The sequence below is a fragment of the Topomyia yanbarensis genome, chromosome 3 (genome assembly GCF_030247195.1).
Source record: "Topomyia yanbarensis strain Yona2022 chromosome 3, ASM3024719v1, whole genome shotgun sequence".
In the NCBI taxonomy this organism is placed as follows: Eukaryota; Metazoa; Arthropoda; class Insecta; order Diptera; family Culicidae; genus Topomyia; species Topomyia yanbarensis.
Window position 1 is genome coordinate 387,293,276 of NC_080672.1, and position 18,394 is coordinate 387,311,669.

At 36.1% G+C, this 18,394-nt stretch overlaps 2 protein-coding genes and 1 non-coding gene across 3 annotated transcripts; 1 reads left to right on the forward strand and 2 right to left on the reverse strand.

Annotated features, from left to right (window-relative positions):
• Nucleotides 1-175: 175 nt before the first annotated feature.
• On the forward strand, nt 176-248 carry Trnaf-gaa (transfer RNA phenylalanine (anticodon GAA)). The gene has a single exon. It is a non-coding gene; the product is annotated as a tRNA-Phe (tRNA).
• Nucleotides 249-375: 127 nt separating this feature from the next.
• Nucleotides 376-1,308, reverse strand: LOC131690223 (L-seryl-tRNA(Sec) kinase). Its single transcript, XM_058975812.1, has one exon. It carries the CDS (start codon nt 1,306-1,308, stop codon nt 430-432), a length of 879 nt encoding a protein of 292 aa, XP_058831795.1. The 3' UTR covers nt 376-429.
• Nucleotides 1,309-1,358: 50 nt separating this feature from the next.
• LOC131690224 (mitochondrial import inner membrane translocase subunit Tim10B) lies at nt 1,359-1,906 on the reverse strand. The gene is made up of 2 exons (XM_058975813.1): nt 1,774-1,906; nt 1,359-1,700 (listed from the first exon to the last, which is right to left on the reverse strand). Exons 1-2 carry the CDS (start codon nt 1,792-1,794, stop codon nt 1,359-1,361), a joined length of 363 nt encoding a protein of 120 aa, XP_058831796.1. The 5' UTR covers nt 1,795-1,906.
• Nucleotides 1,907-18,394: the final 16,488 nt, after the last annotated feature.

The following is an 18,394-nucleotide window of genomic DNA, read 5'->3' on the forward strand; positions in this document are numbered from 1 at the left end:
TCCGATAGCTTAAAAAGAACGATATCCTATCCTCTTCAAAATGAAAAAGCACCCAGATATGAAACTGCCTAAAAATGATCCTTTTTTTCCGATTTCGCTAGATCTTTAGTTCAGGTGAGTGCAAACTATGTTGATTTTTAACTGTAGAGCTCTGCGCAGCCGCGTCTCCACGGTTGCCGAAATAGCTCAGTTGGGAGAGCGTTAGACTGAAGATCTAAATGTCCCCGGTTCAATCCCGGGTTTCGGCATAAGTATTTTTTTTTTACTTTTTTCTACAGTATAAAAGCAAAAATAACTGGCTAATTTCAATCAATTCTAGTCACTAGGTGACGTGGCTGTGATTGTGAGTATATGGCTAGATGATATTTGAAACCATTTCGGCACAAGAGAGACGTCCGTTTATTTTAGTTTATTTACAATAGTTCATAGCTAAAATAACATTTTTATATGGTCTACGTCAACGCTATGCGGATCAGGAATTTCTACCAATCCAGCTTTGAAATCACTCAATATTGCCTTTCGTTTGCTATTCAACTCGTCGGCGATAGCTTTCATTGTTTCGGGACTTGCAGCATTTTTCTTACCTTTAATAATTTCACCGATTGATTTTCTCAACAATAGATCCAACCTATGAATGATAGATTGCTCCACTACTGGAATAGCAACCTTGCACGTAACAAAGATTTCACGGTGGTTCATCCGATCAATAGCCATCTTCTCGATTCTATCAAAGTCTAATAATGGGTTCCTTGTTGCAATGGAATTTTTCTCCCACCTATAAAATTGCGCGCATGGCTTTTCCAATCGGAAATTCATACGCATAACCACATCATCTGGGATAGGTGTCGATCTGGAAGCGTTTCTTGCCATCGCTTCTTCGAGTGGAATATCGAAATACGTTTGGAAGTATCCAGTTTGATATCTTCGTGCAATTTTGTATATGTCAAAGCGCATACTTCTATAATACATATTGTCATCGAGTACGAGTAAGTACATAGCAGAGCTCAGATTAACTGGAACATTTGTTCCGAATTTTTCAATTAATTTTTCATTGACTTGGTCGAGAGATATTTGATCTTTTTTGCGAACTGCATCCACGAGTAACTCAACGCATTCCATAAATTGCTTTCGCTGCATCTTGAAGAAATTTTCGCAGTCGAATGCGATTTTTAAAAAGTTATCAAAGCATACGTGAATCAAGGTTATCTGTGATCGCTTCTCATGCAAAAAATTCTGAAATTTTTGGCAGAATGTGGTTTTACCTGCTCCTGGAAGGCCTACCAGCACGTTAATGCATACTTCGCTCATATTCTACTGTTTGAATCTAACTTAAGCTAATTTTTTGGAACAAACTATTTTTAGTTTACTACTACTTGCGCCGTAGCGCCTTCTATCGTTTCCGAATTTCCAGTCGACAAAGTTACACCTTCCCTCGATTGTTGACTCTCCTGTTGCTGTTGCTGCAATTCCATCAGTTTTGCTTGCTGAGCTTCGAACTCAACCATTCTTCGCTCGTTGATTTTACCTTGGACACCAACGTAAACCTGCATCAACCGTTGGTTTACATTAGTAAATTTGCCGACACAGTTTTCCGTACAGCGAATCTCGTCCGGTGTAAGATCCCGACCGAAGAAATTATCGACGCAGGAAGTGAAACACAGCTCTGTCACTTTGTTGTATAATCCGAGGAAATCTTTTAGCTATTCAATGGTGAGAACAGTACATTTTATGAACAAAAACTATTCAACTTGTTATCAAAAAAGTGCAGCTTACATTTCTTAACTCGAAATCCATTATCTAGATTAATTCCCCTGCAGAAAAGGCTAAAATTTTATCACAAAACTCGCACCAACGGTTTGTTTACTCTGTCCAATAACATGTAATCACTTTGACAGTTCTAACACATGTTCGCACCAGGGTGGCCAAAATGATTTTATCGTTGTAGCAGTACGCAGCGTTGCTAGATACACTGATTTATTGGAATGCTAGAGCGTTTAAAAAACTTTAGAATCTGATCGCATGATTTTGCCTACAATGTGTTTCAAAAGGGAGATGAATTTTAATTTTCCTCGACCTCAACTTACTCGAAGAGTAAAGGCTACTGTGCACTTCGGGAATTTGATTACCGGATTTTGTTCCCCATGTATTTCAAATGGGAGATGGAGTTTCGATGTTCCATGTCGGAAAAAAATCTACACGGAAAAATCAACATTTCCGAAATGTAGCGCAAAACGTAATGGATTTTTTTAAAATTTCTCAAAGCCAAAAATCCGACTGGAAACAATTTAACATGAATTGTTTTTGACGGAAAAATTGTCGTTTTTATTGCGTTTGTAAAACTGTGCTCTTCTGAAATAGCTTGTATTTTTAGAAGCAAGAGAAGTTTTATTTTGACAGCTTGAAGATATTCCGGAGGAAAATGTTAAGGGATCAGAATCCAGCACAAAATACAGCCCCAAATCTCGTGATCTAATTCCTAAGGTGTGCAGTAGCCTTTAAACACAACCGCGGAAACAACAGATTTTGAAAAATCTCCACGCAAAGAATCCGGTCGGAAACAATTCGACATGAAGTTTCCCACGCGAAAATTGTTCTTTATGATTGAAAATCTGTGTTGTTCTGAAACAACTGGTATCTTTCAGAAGCAGTAGGGAGTGGTCCAGTCAACTGCAATCGTTTGATCGTCGCACTGTGCAGTGGCTAGAACAAAAAGTTGGACAAAATAGGAAGAATTGTTTTTTTAACCCTAGAACGTTGCACTGGGGTACAAATGTACCCCACGCCTACTTTGGAGCCGTGTACAGACGAGAATTCGGCATTTACCGAACTGGGACCCTAACCATAATTCAATTTAGAGCCCCTAGTAAGAGTAGGAAAAGGTGGTATAGCTAGTTTACTTATAGCCTTCGTGCAAGCAGATGTCAAAGTTGGCGTGGGGTACATTTCTACCCCAGTGTACGGTTGCCGTTAGCGTTTCGAAATGTGACTCGGGACAATATCAGTTTAAATACTGGTTGTTTTACTACGCTGTTACTTAGAATTATAAAATCGCTTTTAATCATTTTTTCAATTAATTTAATTTTATTTTGAAGTATAAAAAAATCGTTCTCTTTTTTGCTGATGTTTTATTGTTTATTTTTTATAGTATAATAATCGCTGGCAAGTATAATTTGCGCACAGTAGCTGCTGTAACAGTAAAGTTTCGTATTACTAATGTATTACTGGTGAGAATTTTTTTTTTGATTCAATTTCCACCCCATTTCCTGGTATTTTCCAAAAACCGATTTTTAAACTTTTATTCTTCCAATTCCGTAAGTTCATTTACACAGCTTTTTTCGCAATTAAAAAATGAAAAAAATGATGTATTATACATTTGCCTGCATTTTACTTGCGAAAATTACGACCAAACGCGTGGGGTACATTTGTACCCCAGTACAACGTTCTAGGGTGAAAAACGCAAACGCAACGTTCTAGGGTTAACATGTTAATCAAAGTATATTTTTTATATTCTTGAATATTGTTTTTGATTATAGAGAGGTTTTAATCTTAACCCTAGAACGTTGCACTTGCGTTTTCCACCCTAGAACGTTGCACTGGGGTACAAACGTACCCCACGAGTTTGATCGCAATTTTTTCAGGTGAAAATGCATACAAAAACATATATTATACATCATATTCTTCGTTTTTTAATTGCGAGAAAACAGCTGTGCAAGTGAAAGAAAGGAATTTATTGAATCAATGATACATAAATTGGTTTAAACAGAAAAAGTGAAAAAATCGAGGCTTTGATTTTTTTTCACAAAAATTACTATAACTTTGCGAATTTCAAACCGATTTGAAAAAAATCAAATGATTGTAAAAGCCGAAAGAATGGTCTTGAAATGGTACAAAATGGAACTCCGATGTAATTAATTGGAAGAGTGAACGTTTAAAGATCGGGTTTTGGAAAATATTACGAAATGGGGTGGAGGTGTAATGAAAAAAAATATTTCTGACCAGTAATACATTGGTAACACACAACGTTATTGTTTCAGCAGTTACTGTGCGCAAATGATACTTGCGAGATATTGTTTTGAAAAATTATAAAAAATAATCAATAACACAATAAAAATAAGCAAAAATGAGAACGATTTTTTCTACTTCAAAATTAAATTAAATTAATTGAAGAAATTTAGAGAAAATTTTCAATAGGACGTAAGTAACATTGAGAGCCTCTCTTTGTTTACTTTCTCTTTCGTTTATTTCGGGATAGAAAAATCTCTAATCCTGTGTGCGGTATTGGAAATCGAACTCAGGTGAGCTGTGTACAAAACAATCGATTTACCAATAGGGATCTGTAATTTGGAAAAATTGTGCCAGTTTTTCATATGTATTGGTAGCGGGTGTCCTTACGAGTACACTCATATCATTCTTAAACCTTAATTATTCTTTTATGATTTTTAAATTTAAAAAAACCAAATTAAACTCAACCAGCAAACTGACAGTTGTCCTACTAAATGACGTATCTGCAAATATCTCGTTCGCCTCATTGTTAACCGGGACAGCACCCCACACAGCATGATCTGGTACTTTGTCAATCCGCTAGCAACCTGCCATCCCAAGTTTCATCTGCAAACTATGGTAGATCTGATAAGGCAACCTATAGGGTCGTGCAAGTCGCATGGGTTTGGATGTGTTATTGTCCTAAAAGGAAACAAACTAAAAAATGTTTTTTTTTCAATAGTTTCGGGCCAAAAAATTGAAAAAGGACTGAGATATGCCTTAACCCGCACACCCCTAAAGATCCCTATTACGCTATTACCCCTCTTCAATATTTTCCACATCAAATGTCATTGAAATTATAACTAAAAACTTTGATCTAAATTTGTGGCACTCGGTCAAACATTATTCAAAATGAACACGTTTGTTTTACAAAATCAGGCAATAGGAAACAGTGTCAGTCTAAGAACGTTTTTAAACAGCTATAACTTTTGATTGAGGCAAGATTTGCTCACAAAAACGAGTAAGACTAAAAAGTGACTATTGACTTTCATTTGAGTATTAACAGTTACAAGGATCAGCTCTAGAACTGAAGTTATTGCAATTAGTCTGATTGAACTCCGATGGAGCAGTGCTGCCAGGGACCGTTTACGTTGACGACGGAAAATGAATTTTTCATATAACTTCGTTATGTTGCAATAATAGTGAAAACTGATAAAACTTATCAATTTAGACTATTTTTGGCTATGTTTTCCACGCAGTTGGACTATTGTAAATATTCTAGGAAAATTGTAGTGAGCATTGAAAGGTAAAAATTGAGCTGCTTTTAGCACTACAAGGAAAGCACCTACTTTTATTAAAAAAGGTTTTTCGAATTTCTTGAACTCACCGTTCTAAAAGAAAAATAGTTTTGAAACCCTACATGCACTAGAAAAAAGTTGGGCATGAAAGGGTTAATTACGCAAACTACGCTTACTGGACATATCGAAGTAAAAAGGTTGAAGTTGAAAAATAAAGTTACTTATTTATTTTATGATTTTAGAACTATTTCGCGATTTAAAAGGTTGTAATGGAAAACTTATAAATTTATAGGCTATTGTCAATCCATCGCCGATGGATACTCATCAGAACGAGTCCGACCTTTCACTAGAGAACAATACTCAGCAATACTCAAGAACTATTTAAGGCTCAAGTTACCTCAAGGCTTGGTAGTATGCGTAAGAAAAATTGTGTTCAGCTTTGCCACCAGATTATCCATTTAAACCTTTTCAAAACTCTAAAAGAAGAATATCAGTCGATTTATTAGATCATCACGATTCAATTCATGCAAAATACCTGCTGGAAAAACCATCGGCTTAGCTGGATGGTGCTTTTGAAAAAGTGGCTGTGATTTTTTATCACACTACCACACCGAGCTGGGGTACGCAACACAACTGCGCAATGAAAAAACCACAGCCACTTTTTCAAAAGCACCATTTAGCTAAGCCGATGGTTTTTCCAGCAGGTATTTTGCATGAATTGAATCGTGATGATCTAATAAATCGACTGATATTCTTCTTTTAGAGTTTTAAAAAGGTTTAAATGGATAATCCGGTGGCAAAGCTGAACACAAATTTTTCTACGCACACTACCAAGCGTTCAATTCTAACACATGCTTAAAAAAGGTAACTTGAACCTTAAGCTGTCCATGAGTTATAAATACAAATACATAGAACAGCTGAAAATAAGTTTGTCCAGCTTATTGGCTTACCCAAGTACGCAAGTAACCATAAGCATTAAGCCACTTCACAATATTGGCTGTACATTTGCATTAATGTTGCATTGAAACTTCATTATAGGATTAACAATACAATACCCAAGTAACCAATAAGCATTATAACGTAGCCTAATATCTGCTTTAGATCCACATATAAAGCTGTCCTAAAAGCCGTGAAGCCCTAAATACTTATTTAATGCTGATATTATGCCAGAAAAGGCGAAATATAGTGCTATTACTGTGCGGAGATTGGCAGCTCGTTTCTGCAGTACTAATGCTATTATATAGCAAAAGCGTACAAATGTCAAATTTAAAAGCCTTATATTGGCACTACTAATGCTATTAAAAAGCTTCAGTTGGTTGTCATTGTCCGCCATGGTTTTAAAACCATTTCTTATGTTTCCTTTCGGTATGATGAGCAAAAAGGAAAAATTTTAAAATAAAATATTCTGTTTAAAACCGTAATTGACTCTGTTCTGATGCATTGTAATGAATATCCTTAATGGGTTTTCGTTCTCACATGATATGAATGTTTACGAAAATTACCTTTAGTAAGTCTCGAACTGAGGTACCTTGCCTCGTCCTTCACGCTGCGTTTGCTTCTTGGACTATATTGCATATGTTTGATTGAAATGAAATATGCCGAATATAATCTTCAAGAAGAGTTGCATAACAAATAAACCCACAGCATTACAATAGCATTATATCAGCTTTTTATATGCTCTATAATGGCATTAAATGCACTTGTAAAGCTTACATGCTTTAAAGATCCTTGAAGCATGTACGCGTTATATCAGCTTTATATACGCATATAGAGCAAGCTATAATGCTATATGTCGGCAGTGCAGTTATGCATTATTGATGCTAATAAAGAGCTTTATTGCGTTGATAATGCTGTAATGGAGTTTCAATGCAACATTAGTGCAAATGTATAGCCAATATAGTGCAATGGCTTAATGCTTATGGTTACTTGGGTAAAGCTCAATATTATCATCATTAATGCATACATGCACAGCCGAAATGTAGCATTATCGTTTGCTCTGTATACGTATATAAAGCTGATATAATTGGTTATAACCAATAAGCATTATAACGTAGCCTAATATCTGCATTAGAACTACATATAAAGCAGTCTTTAAGAGCAGCTAAACCATATAGGGGAACATGGGGAGACTTGACCAAGCGCAAAATTCTATTTTCGGCTATGACGTCTTCTATTCGATTCTTAATTTTTTTTCAAAAATATTTTTATACTTGTTTCGATCCCTTAAGGTAATTTTGAAAGTTTGGAGAGAAAAATCCTTTCCTTGCAGAAAATATTACGTGATAATAAATTTGCATTAAATGATGTAATTTTTTATCACACTTTGTATGGACATATCTACTCGACTACTAATTACTATTAAAGGACTAATATACCATCTTAATCCTTGTGAAGCAATGAAATGATTTTACATAAACTGGAACATTGGAATAGTTATTACTAGAACTCGCATGAAATTGAACGCAATAACTAATGTTGGGGAGACTTGACCAAGATTTTATGGGGAGACTTGACCAAGTGGCGATCAGCTGAAGAAAGATACAAAATTCCTAATATTTATTATGCTTTGGTATCTACTGTTAATGTTAATCACGCCATAAAAAAATCCCATCCCAAACATAAGTCTTTATATTTTAAAATTTGTAAGCAAAATTAGCAATAGTAGGACTGATTTCGTGACGTGTGAACATGCAATGCAAGCAGTACAGTTAATCCTTAAAAAGAAATGCATTTGAAAAAATCAAAATTTATCAAATGCAACCCTTTTATATTTTTTACTGCTACCTAAGGATCTCGACAATAGGGAAAAAATAATTACAGTATGTTTTATGTCATTATTTTTTGTTATGATTTTTCAAAATTCTCTTGGTCAAGTCTCCCCACGCCTTGGTCAAGTCTCCTCGCAATGGGAAGACTTGACCAGAAAAAACGATCACAGAAAAACTTTTGTAACTTTTCAAAAATTAAATTAAAAATTCTGCAAGAAACCATGAAGACGCGCAATAACTTTGTGCATTATATCTGAATGATTTTTGGGGGATTGAAGGCTTTTTTAGAGATTTATGCAGTTTCAGCTGAAAACCTGGTCAACCCAAGTATAACCAATAAGCATTATAACGTAGCCTAATATCTGCCTTAGATCCACATATAAAGCTGTCCTAAAAAGCCGTGAAGCCCTAAATACTTATTTAATGCCGATATTATGCCAGAAAAGGCGAAATATAGTGCTATTACTGTGCGGAGATTGACAGCTCGTTTCTGCAGTACTAATGCTATTATATAGCAAAAGCGTACAAATGTCAAATTTGAAAGCCTTATATTGGCACTACTAATGCTATTAAAAAGCTTCAGTTGGTTGTCATGTCCGCCATGGTTTTAAAACCATTTCTTATGTTTCCTTTCGGAATGATGAGCAAAAAAGAAAAAAATTTAAAATAAAATATTCTGTTTAAAACCGTAATTGACTCTGTTCTAATGCATTGTAATGAATATCCTTAATGGGTTTTCGTTCTCACATGATATGAATGTTTACGAAAATTACCTTTAGTAAGTCTCGAACTGAGGTACCTTGCCTCGTCCTTCACGGTATGTGCGCTGCGTTTGCTTCCTGGACTATATTACATATGTTCGATTGAAATGAAATATGCCGAATATAATCTTCAAGAAGAGCATAATAAATAAACCCACAGCATTACAATAGCATTATATCAGCTTTTTATATGCTCTATAATGGCATTAAATGCACTTGTAAAGCTTACATGCTTTAAAGATCCTTGAAGCATGTACGCGTTATATCAGCTTTATATACGCATATAGAGCAAGCTATAATGCTATATGTCGGCTGTGCAGGTATGCATTATTGATGCTAATAAAGAGCTTTACTGCGTTGTTAATGCTGTAATGGAGTTTCAATGCAACATTAGTGCAAATGTATAGCCAATATAGTGCAATGGCTTAATGCTTATGGTTACTTGGGTTGTAACCGATGGGCGATACGCAAACACGCACAGATATTTGTCGAACTCGACGAACTGGCTCGAATGGTAAAAGAGACTCAGCTCTCCGGACTTTGGTAAATAAGTCGATGTTCAGAGTGATTGTATAGCCTTTCTGTAGAAGAAAGGCAAAACATGAGCAATCTACGGCTCAGTGGTGCTAACGCATTAAACCGTGTCAAATAAACTTAAAAAACTTGAATTGAATATTACGAATTCATCTCTTTAATATGTGGTAATCGACTGGAGCACCATAAAGACTTTAGAGCAAAGTATTTTTTTTCGCATCAGAAAATATCAAGTATAGAACTATGCTGAGATCGGTAGGATTATGAAATAGTAGACTCGAGATGTCGTGCGAATGCCGGAAGAGACTAGTGAGGTGAGAACCTGAAAGAGGTGTTGGACTGCGGGATCCATTCGTTTCCTCGAATATTGGTTGCTGATTGGCTAGACGAATAAAAAACTAAATCAACAGGTAAACAGTCTGCTACAGATCAACACAATAAACAAGTCTCAAGAATCTGCCCACACCTTTTTTCTACGACGCGTGGACGCGTGTTACAGCCTATTGCCGCTGGTAAACAACGAAGTTACGCATTCTGTCCTTCGGTAGTGAAAAAAAATACAACGGGTCCACTTCGCCAAGACCGGGCAGGAGTCGATAAACATACTTTCCATCATGATCTCCCGGTTTGCTATATAAACGGGAGAATAATATCTATCATCAAAACACCACATTTCGATTCTGTCATTCCTCTTCCAACGACCGTTGTCACACGCTCGACCACCACACATGCACGGGGAAACGGGGAACGAATCCGAGTAATATTGGGGACCTTGAATTAATTTCGTATATATAACGTAAATTTAAAGGGCCACCATCCATATCATTAAAGCGAGCAGTAAACGAAGAGGCGAGGAGCACCACTTGCCTACAGTAAAAAAAAAGCAGTATCGTTTTTATATGCGTAAATCTATACGCGGACTGGGGAGTAGAAGGAATAAAAAAAGCAACTTCCTCGGTGCGAAATCACATCACATAGTATTGGCGAAGCAGTGAACCCAAAATAAACTGAATTCACAGCTTTTTCGTTGCTTGAATCGTGCGGTCCTCGCTTGTAACATGAGAGGTATAGGAAAACATAAAAAAAACTCCGTACTGTTAGATACCTGATCCAATCAACAGTCGAATTGTAGAATAGCAGGAAAGCATGGGGAAACTAAACAGTGGTAGTATGGAGGTATAAACACTGAAATGATCTACCTTGTGGCGTTGAAAAAACGAACTGATGTAGATAAAAGCTTTGAATCTGATCCATTTTCATTTGCATATACCGTTGCAGATGTTGCCTAGGTTTGTTGCATTTTGATTAGATTATCGGAAATTTGAGAATTAAAATTAGAGCTAATTAAACTTTAGTACGACCTGAAAACCTTTCTCTTTATAAGAAAGGTAAAATAGCTCATAGCATAAAGAATACAAAAAAAAAACAAACAATTATTTCTGGTTTGTCTAACCTGGCAGAGATAATTGATTATTGTATATCTAGATCTATACAATGTTGCACGTTGAAAGTGGGTAACTGAGGAGGAGCACCGATGTTGAATGGATAATAGGTAGATACGCACTCTGAAAGTGATCTAGTTTGATCGTTCAACGCAGGGTTTTATTTTCAGTTCTGCCAATCACAGTAATTGGCGTATAACCTGTATAGTTTAAACTGTTATGGGTTTGTCAGACACGATAGCATCTTCAAGAAGCCTTTTCAAACTCAACAACAACTCTAATTGAACCTAACGAACCTGGAGTAAATCATTTTTGAAATATTAATGAAATATGCTGTTGCTTCTGTAAGTCAAGGAACTGGTGTCCAAGAGAAGTCTGATTACACTATTATGTTCATATGGACAAACGCAGCCTATAGGCCGTTTGTTATCCGCCAACTATAACCCAAAATTGACTCGTTAGGTGCCATGTCGAAAGAGGCGACCAAAACAAGAGTATTTACTTCATTTTTTATAACATCTAGTTTATAACATAAAGGGTGCATGGAAGAAAAGGCAACTCAAGAAAATGTTTACCTCTTCAAACGCCCGTTTTCAAATTTTCAATGTTTTCCAAATTCTGCATGAGGCTAAAGCCGGCTAGAAGAGGAAGAGGACATCGTGAGACTTCAGAATAGGAAGAAGATGATTTTGGAGGCATTCTTTCGAGTAAACCTGTCCATTAACCGCTTTGGTATTCACGAATGGGGTGCTCTGCTTTCCACACGATCAAATTGCCCGTCAAATAATGTATTTTTTAAAAACTTAGGCATTGTCTGCTTTCTAACTTCCTCGGACACGTTGAACTTAAGACGATCAGTGAAGAAAAGGAAGTTATGAAGCAACCGGAAGTCTGCTTTCACATAAATCATGTCATCCGTGACGAGACAATCCGGTTTCGTTAACAGCTGAGTGTAAAGCTTCCGCGCACGAGATTTCCCCACTGTGTTTTTCATAGAGAAAATGTTTGAAATCACGTGATGAAAAATCTTAACAAAATGCATGATGTTTGTTTACATTTTTCTAATTTTCCTCTAAACTTTTGTAGAGGTACCTCAGTACACTTGAAGGTCTCCATAGAACAAGATCCCGCTTATTTCTCACACATTTATGTTCTTGATTATATTGTCGCGATACTCCGAGTACAAAAAGGGATAATAACCAAAAATAACGGATCGCGATAAGGCGAACAGAAATTACGAATATCATAATAAAACCACAGACTAACAGACACAACACTCGAAAACGATGCTTCGCCCGCTTTAACGGCCATTTTAAATATATTTGTAGTTGGGACTGTGGCCACATTTGAAATTATGGCGCCACTGATATATGAACAAGCATATGGGGGATAGACCACTGGTCAAAAATTGTTCCCAAACCTGAGGGGTAGCCCATCAGCAAATGAGTGTTTGGGACTGTGAATAAAAGGTGGAGCTAGTGTTCTGGGAAAATTGTCGGATCGATGTTTTTGTCGGAATTTCCTCAGTGTTATGTCTGTTAGTCTGTGATAAAACTGCTGATGTCATGAACATCAGTCACTTCACTCCACGTGTCAAATTCGAAAGTAAGCTCTAGAATAAAATATCATGATACCGTACAAATAAATTACGAAAAGTGTGCCTAAGATCCCAAAATCAAGAACACAAATCATACTATTCGTGACAAAATACCAAAAATCGAGACTAAGATCCTGAAATTATGAACACAAATCACTCTACTCGTAACTAAAATACCACGATAACGTTAAAAAATTACGAAAATCGAGACTAAGATCCTGAAATCATGAAAATAAATCACATTACTCACGCAAAAATCGTGACTATGAATAACTCTACTCATGACTAAAATACCACGAAATGGAAATTACGAAAATCGTGATCAAGATCCAGCAATCATGAACATGAATCACGCTACTTTGACAGAAAAATGCGATAGCAACCACATGAATAAAATATCAAGGTAACTTGATGAGAAATCACAAAAATCGCGAATAAGCTCCTGCAATCACGAATATCGTTTAACTATCGTCGTCTGTGTCTTGCCAAATTGTGAACAAGGATCACAACAAAAACTAAACATGTCCAGGGAATAACCCCAGTAACCCTACCAACCATTTGAATGTACGGCCATGTATATATTCGACGCCAACTAGTTTTTTGGAAACACAAATAGCTTCATGAATACGAGGTTTCTTATTTATAATTTCAGGAGCTTGGTTATGTTTTTCGTAAATCCAAATTCAAATAATGGTCATGTCCCTAATACCCACTTCGGGGTTCGCTATATGCGATTATATACCAACGTGGTTGATATCTTCTAATTCCTATACATAGTATGAAATAAGGATTTGTGCCCTCCTGTACAAAGACTGGTTTTTACCAACAAATTTTCACCCTAGTGAGAAATTTTGGTTTTTACCAAATTTTCCTCCTTAGGGTGAAATATAGCATAGTGCTTTCGCATAGGCCTGCTAAGCCAAGACAAGTTTCGGCTTCACTTGTGTCTCATCGGCATAAACAGAACTTCTGCTCGAACGGGACATCACGTTGGATCAGTCGTTTGATTGAAACACATAGTGTGTTTTAGTTTTAAGGGATTTGCGTCAAGCCGGCGCTAATCTATTCCGACAATGTGTTAGTGTCGGTTTCTGATGAGGCGAAGCCGAAACGCAACATAGTATGAAATAAGGATTTGTGCCCTCCTGTACAAAGACTGGTTTTTACCAACAAATTTTCACCCTAGTGAGAAATTTTGGTTTTTACCAAATTTTCCTCCTTAGGGTGAAATATAGCATAGATCTTCTAATTGTTGTACAACAAGTGCTGAATTTATCTTCAGCATACTATGAATCTATCCCGCCTTGTGTAGAAAGGAAAAGCTTCTATAACTTTGGTTCAAGAGCCATATTTCCATAAAGGAAACTTCTATGTTGGAAAGCTACTTTCAACAAAAATGGCATGACAAATCCATGTGAAATGCCTCGTGCATGTATACTTGCGAATAGTGCTATTGACGCATGTCATGTCTGACCTCACAACTCACGATATTTGTGCTTACACAGTCAATATAACTTTGATAATATAAACAAGAAATACGTCGATTGTTCGGCATATTTGCCTCACAATGAATCATCACCTTCTGACGATTTCAAAATGATTGTATCATACTGTGGCAGAAATGGGTTTCCACTCATAATCGGCAGTGATTCAAATGCCCACCACATAATTTGAGGCAGCTCAGATATCAATTTGAGAGGCACCGAATGGAATACGTGAGTAGTACAAATCCGCACATACTTAATGTAGGAAATCGCCCAACATTTGCACAAGCTGGCAGAGAAGAGGTGCTAGATATAACTCTCTGCTCTGACGGTATTACGCATGAATTGGCAAACTGGCTCGTACCAAACGAGCTCGAACCGTCGTTATCTGATAATAAAAACATCGTATTCGATCACTTAAACGTCTCACTAGATATCGTCACATATCGCAATCTTAAGTCTGCGAACTGGGATCTCTACGACGAGGGAATAGCATCTAGGTTTCATGGGTATTTTACGACGATTGAAACTCCAAGTGACTTGGATGAGGTAGTGGATAAAACAAATGCATTTTTATTAGCAGCATATCGAAAGGCTTGTCCATTTCGAGTTATGCGTGCTTGTAGAGAAACACCTCGGTGGAATACTGAACTTGTACGAAAACGACGGGACGGGTTGGAGGCATTTAAGTTGACTCACAAAGCATACAGACATACCCTTCGATCCTCTGAGCGAAGTGGTTGGAAAAGCCTCTGCACAAATGCCTCAAGTCTCAACGAAAATAGTAGATTAAATAAGATACTTTCGAAATCGAAAGACTTTCATGTCAGGTCGATTAGAACTGCTAATGGTGAATACTCGTCGTCGAGCAGATTTTGTTAGTTCTTACTTGTAGTCTTGCAACAGGATACATTCCATTAGCGTGGCGAGAAATAACTGTAAAATTTATTCCCAACAGTGGTCGCATCACTTATGAGGAGGTAAAGAGCTTTAAACCGATCAATTTGACCAGTTTCCTTCTCAAATTAGTGGAACGTTTAATCGACCGCTACATTCGGGATGTTAGCATGGGCGAGCACCCGCTGCATGCATATCAGCGGGAGAAGTCCACTACCACCCTGTTACACAATGTTATCGACAACATTGAAAAAGCTTTTTCACAAAAACAATCAAGTTTAGGAGTTTTTCTCGATATTGAAGGTGCTTTTGACAACGTGTCTTTCGAAGCCATTTTGGAAGCAGGTCATGTAGTACCTTAATATATCACGAACTGGATATACGCAATGCTTAGCAACCGACATCTGTGCTCATCGTTGGAACAAGTAGAGATAAGGAGACTGAGTGTCTGCGGATGCCCTCAAGGTCACCACCAAGATGCTGTTCGAACATTGTCGCCGATGACTTGTTGAGGAAACTTGATGAGCTTGGGTTTCCGACATATGGTTTCGTCGATGATTATCATATAACGATCAACGGTAATTGCATTAACACACTTTTTGCAACGAAGGATCACAACCGGAGCCCGTCCGGTGCTGTTCGTTGACTCTGAAATTGTATGTACAGAGGTGAATCGATTGCCTTGTACGCAGCTGACCTGGGCTCGATTCCCTATCCCGTATATAGGGTAAATTTTTCATAAAAAGATTTTTCTAACCCGAAAAAAGAAGTGAATTGCCAAAGGGATGCCAAAGGTACCGGTAAACTACCTTTTTTGTCGGCACATTTACATTTGCACAAGCCGTACAGCCCGCTACAGCGACGCATCACTACAGCTCTTGCCAGGACGGTAGCCAAACCGAGTACATTTTCTCGTGCAGCAGTAGAATACATTTTTGTTTTGCTGGTGTACTCCGACTGCTCGGTGAGAGTGTAGCTTAGTAAAGTTTGTTCTCTCGCTTTGTACACTTTTCTCTGCATAGTCAAAGGGAGAGGCCCGCACACGAAAGCGTTAATGCCGATCGTGGCATAAACGAACCGCATTCATTGTCGTCGTTTATGATTGAAAATATTGAAGATTAAAGATTAAAAATATTAAAAAGTGTAAAATAATAAAAGTCATGTTACTGCTTTGCTTACAGACTGCCGTACAGCGCTGGGCGTCCTGCAATAGCGAACGATAGTAGCATCGAAAGAGAAATGAGAATGTAGGCAGGAAAATTACAGCCGCAGAAAAGGTAGGCATTTTGCATCCTTGCCTGTACAATCAAAATCAAAATTCGAAATGGTTTATAGTTTCGCTTATAAGTTGAAAGTTTGCATGATAACTATTAACCTGATAGTTGTATTAGATTCCTTCTAGAATACAGTTGGAATACTATTTTAATAAAGTACACGCTTAGTTTGGGTACTGTGAAAATGTAATGTACGCCTATTATGGCAGTGGAGCCTATTGTGACCCTATTTGGCACCTCTTGGTATCGAACCAAGCATATGGGATAATGACAATATCTATTTGGCTGAAGCAGGTGTGCAAAAATAAACTCAAGTTATATTTTTTATTAGTTTCACACATATTTATTTAGAACTGTCCTCTAAATCCCACTTTTAATTTAAATAAAATGACCTTCTTGAAAAATATCTGATAGTTCGCCTCATTTACATAGTGCACAAAAACAGTTCGCAACGGCGCTTAACCTTCCGTTACTCGCGCTAGTGCACTGAGTGCACGCCGCACAGTGGGACCAATCCAAAAAAGGTGGGACAAAACCTATTTGATGCCTTAGATGTCATTTTAAAGCTAGCATTTCTTCGTAGGATATGTTCACAATATTATTCTGCAACTTTTTAAATAGAATATTTTGTTGTTGGACTAAGGTAGAGTACCCGAGAAAAAATTTTTTTTCGAAAAATTATTTTAGAGGGTCGATGTCTTCGACAAAGTTGTAGAATATTATGTTTTGAATAACTTCTTCTAAGATACCACAGACATCAGACCTCATATTTGAGGCAAAATTGTTGTTTTTTTGGAAATATGGCCAAAAAATCAGTTTTTCGACTTTTCCATGCTATAAACCTTAATTAATTAATTTAATATGTTCCACAAACTTGCAGGTAATATTAAAATACAACTTTTTGTTGAAGGAACTAATAACCTGAAACCAATATTTTGGATTCTAAAACTATTTTTCATACAAAATTTACTCTATTTTAATCAAATATTTCTGTTTTTAGGTGCACTTTTGTGCAGCCAAACTTTGGCTATTCCGATACTCTATTATTCGTAGAATAAAATTAATACTACATAGAAACAGGATATAGTTGGACGCATTGTTTGGGTGACTATTCATGTACGACGGTTTATAACATAAAATGTGTCTATATTATTATTAATTTATATACATTATTAGCTATTAACAAAATCTTATATTTTGTACGCGTTTACAAGCATATAGAACATATTGAGTTGATCAATTACGGTTACAATATAAAAAAGTGAAAAAATAATATAAATTTTGAATTTAAACTGCCAAAGAACAACGATTTCGGCTCAAAAAATAAATAAATGGTCTTTTCAACAAAATTGTTCCAAATACAATATTTGACAACTTTGCAAGACCTCAACCATTTAAACAAAATTTGATTTTTTAGTTCGGGATTTCTACTTTAGTTTAATCAATAATATTAGTTCTACAAATTCATAAAAGTAGAACAATACCTATTTGAGGCCTTACATAATTTAGATCCTAAGTGTGTGGAAAAATATTCACAATATAATTAAATCCTTTATATTTTTTAGATGGTTGAGGACTTCAGCAAAGTTGTATAATATTCAATTTCGAACATTTTTGTTAAAAATACCTTATACATACAGTAGATTTATTTTTAAATCTGAAATCGTTGTTCTTTGTCAGTTTAAATTCAAAATTTATATTATTTTTTCACTTTTCCATATTGTAACCGTAATTGATCAACTCAATATGTTTTACATGCTTGTAAGTGCGTGCAAAATATAAGATTTAGTTAATAGCTAATATGGTATATAAATTAAAAATAATATAAGCACATTTTATGTTATAAACCGTCGTACATGAATGGTCACCCAAACAACGCGTCCAACTATATCCTGTTTCTGTGTAGTATTAATTTTATTCTACGAATAATAGAGTATCGGAATAGCCAAAGTTTGGCTGCACAAAAGTGCACCTAAAAACAGAAATCTTTGATGAAAATAGAGTAAATTTATATGAAAAATAGTTTTAGAAGCCAAAATATTGATTTTAGGTTATTAGTTCCTTCAACAAAAAGTTGTATTTTAGTGTTACCTGTAAGTTTGTAGAAAGTATTGATTTAATCAATTAAGGTTTTTATCATGGAAATATCGAAAAACTGATTTTTTTATCATATTTTCAAAAAACAACAATTTTGCCTCAAATTTGAGGTCTGATGTCTGTGGTATCTTAGAAGAAGTTATTCAAAACATAATATTCTAACTTTGTCGAAGACATCGACCCTCTAAAACAATTTTTTGAAAAAAAATTTTTGCTCGGGTACACTACTTTAGTCCAATAACAAAATATTCTATTTAAAAT

Coding starts and splice junctions, on each gene's coding strand:
- LOC131690223 (XM_058975812.1), bottom strand. CDS start 1,308: ATGAGCGAAGTATGCATTAACGTGCTGGTAGGCCTTCCAGGAGCAGGT.
- LOC131690224 (XM_058975813.1), bottom strand. CDS start 1,794: ATGGATTTCGAGTTAAGAAAT. Junction 1,701..1,773: donor TGGATTTCGAGTTAAGAAAT/GTAAGCTGCACT, acceptor ACCATTGAATAG/CTAAAAGATTTCCTCGGATT.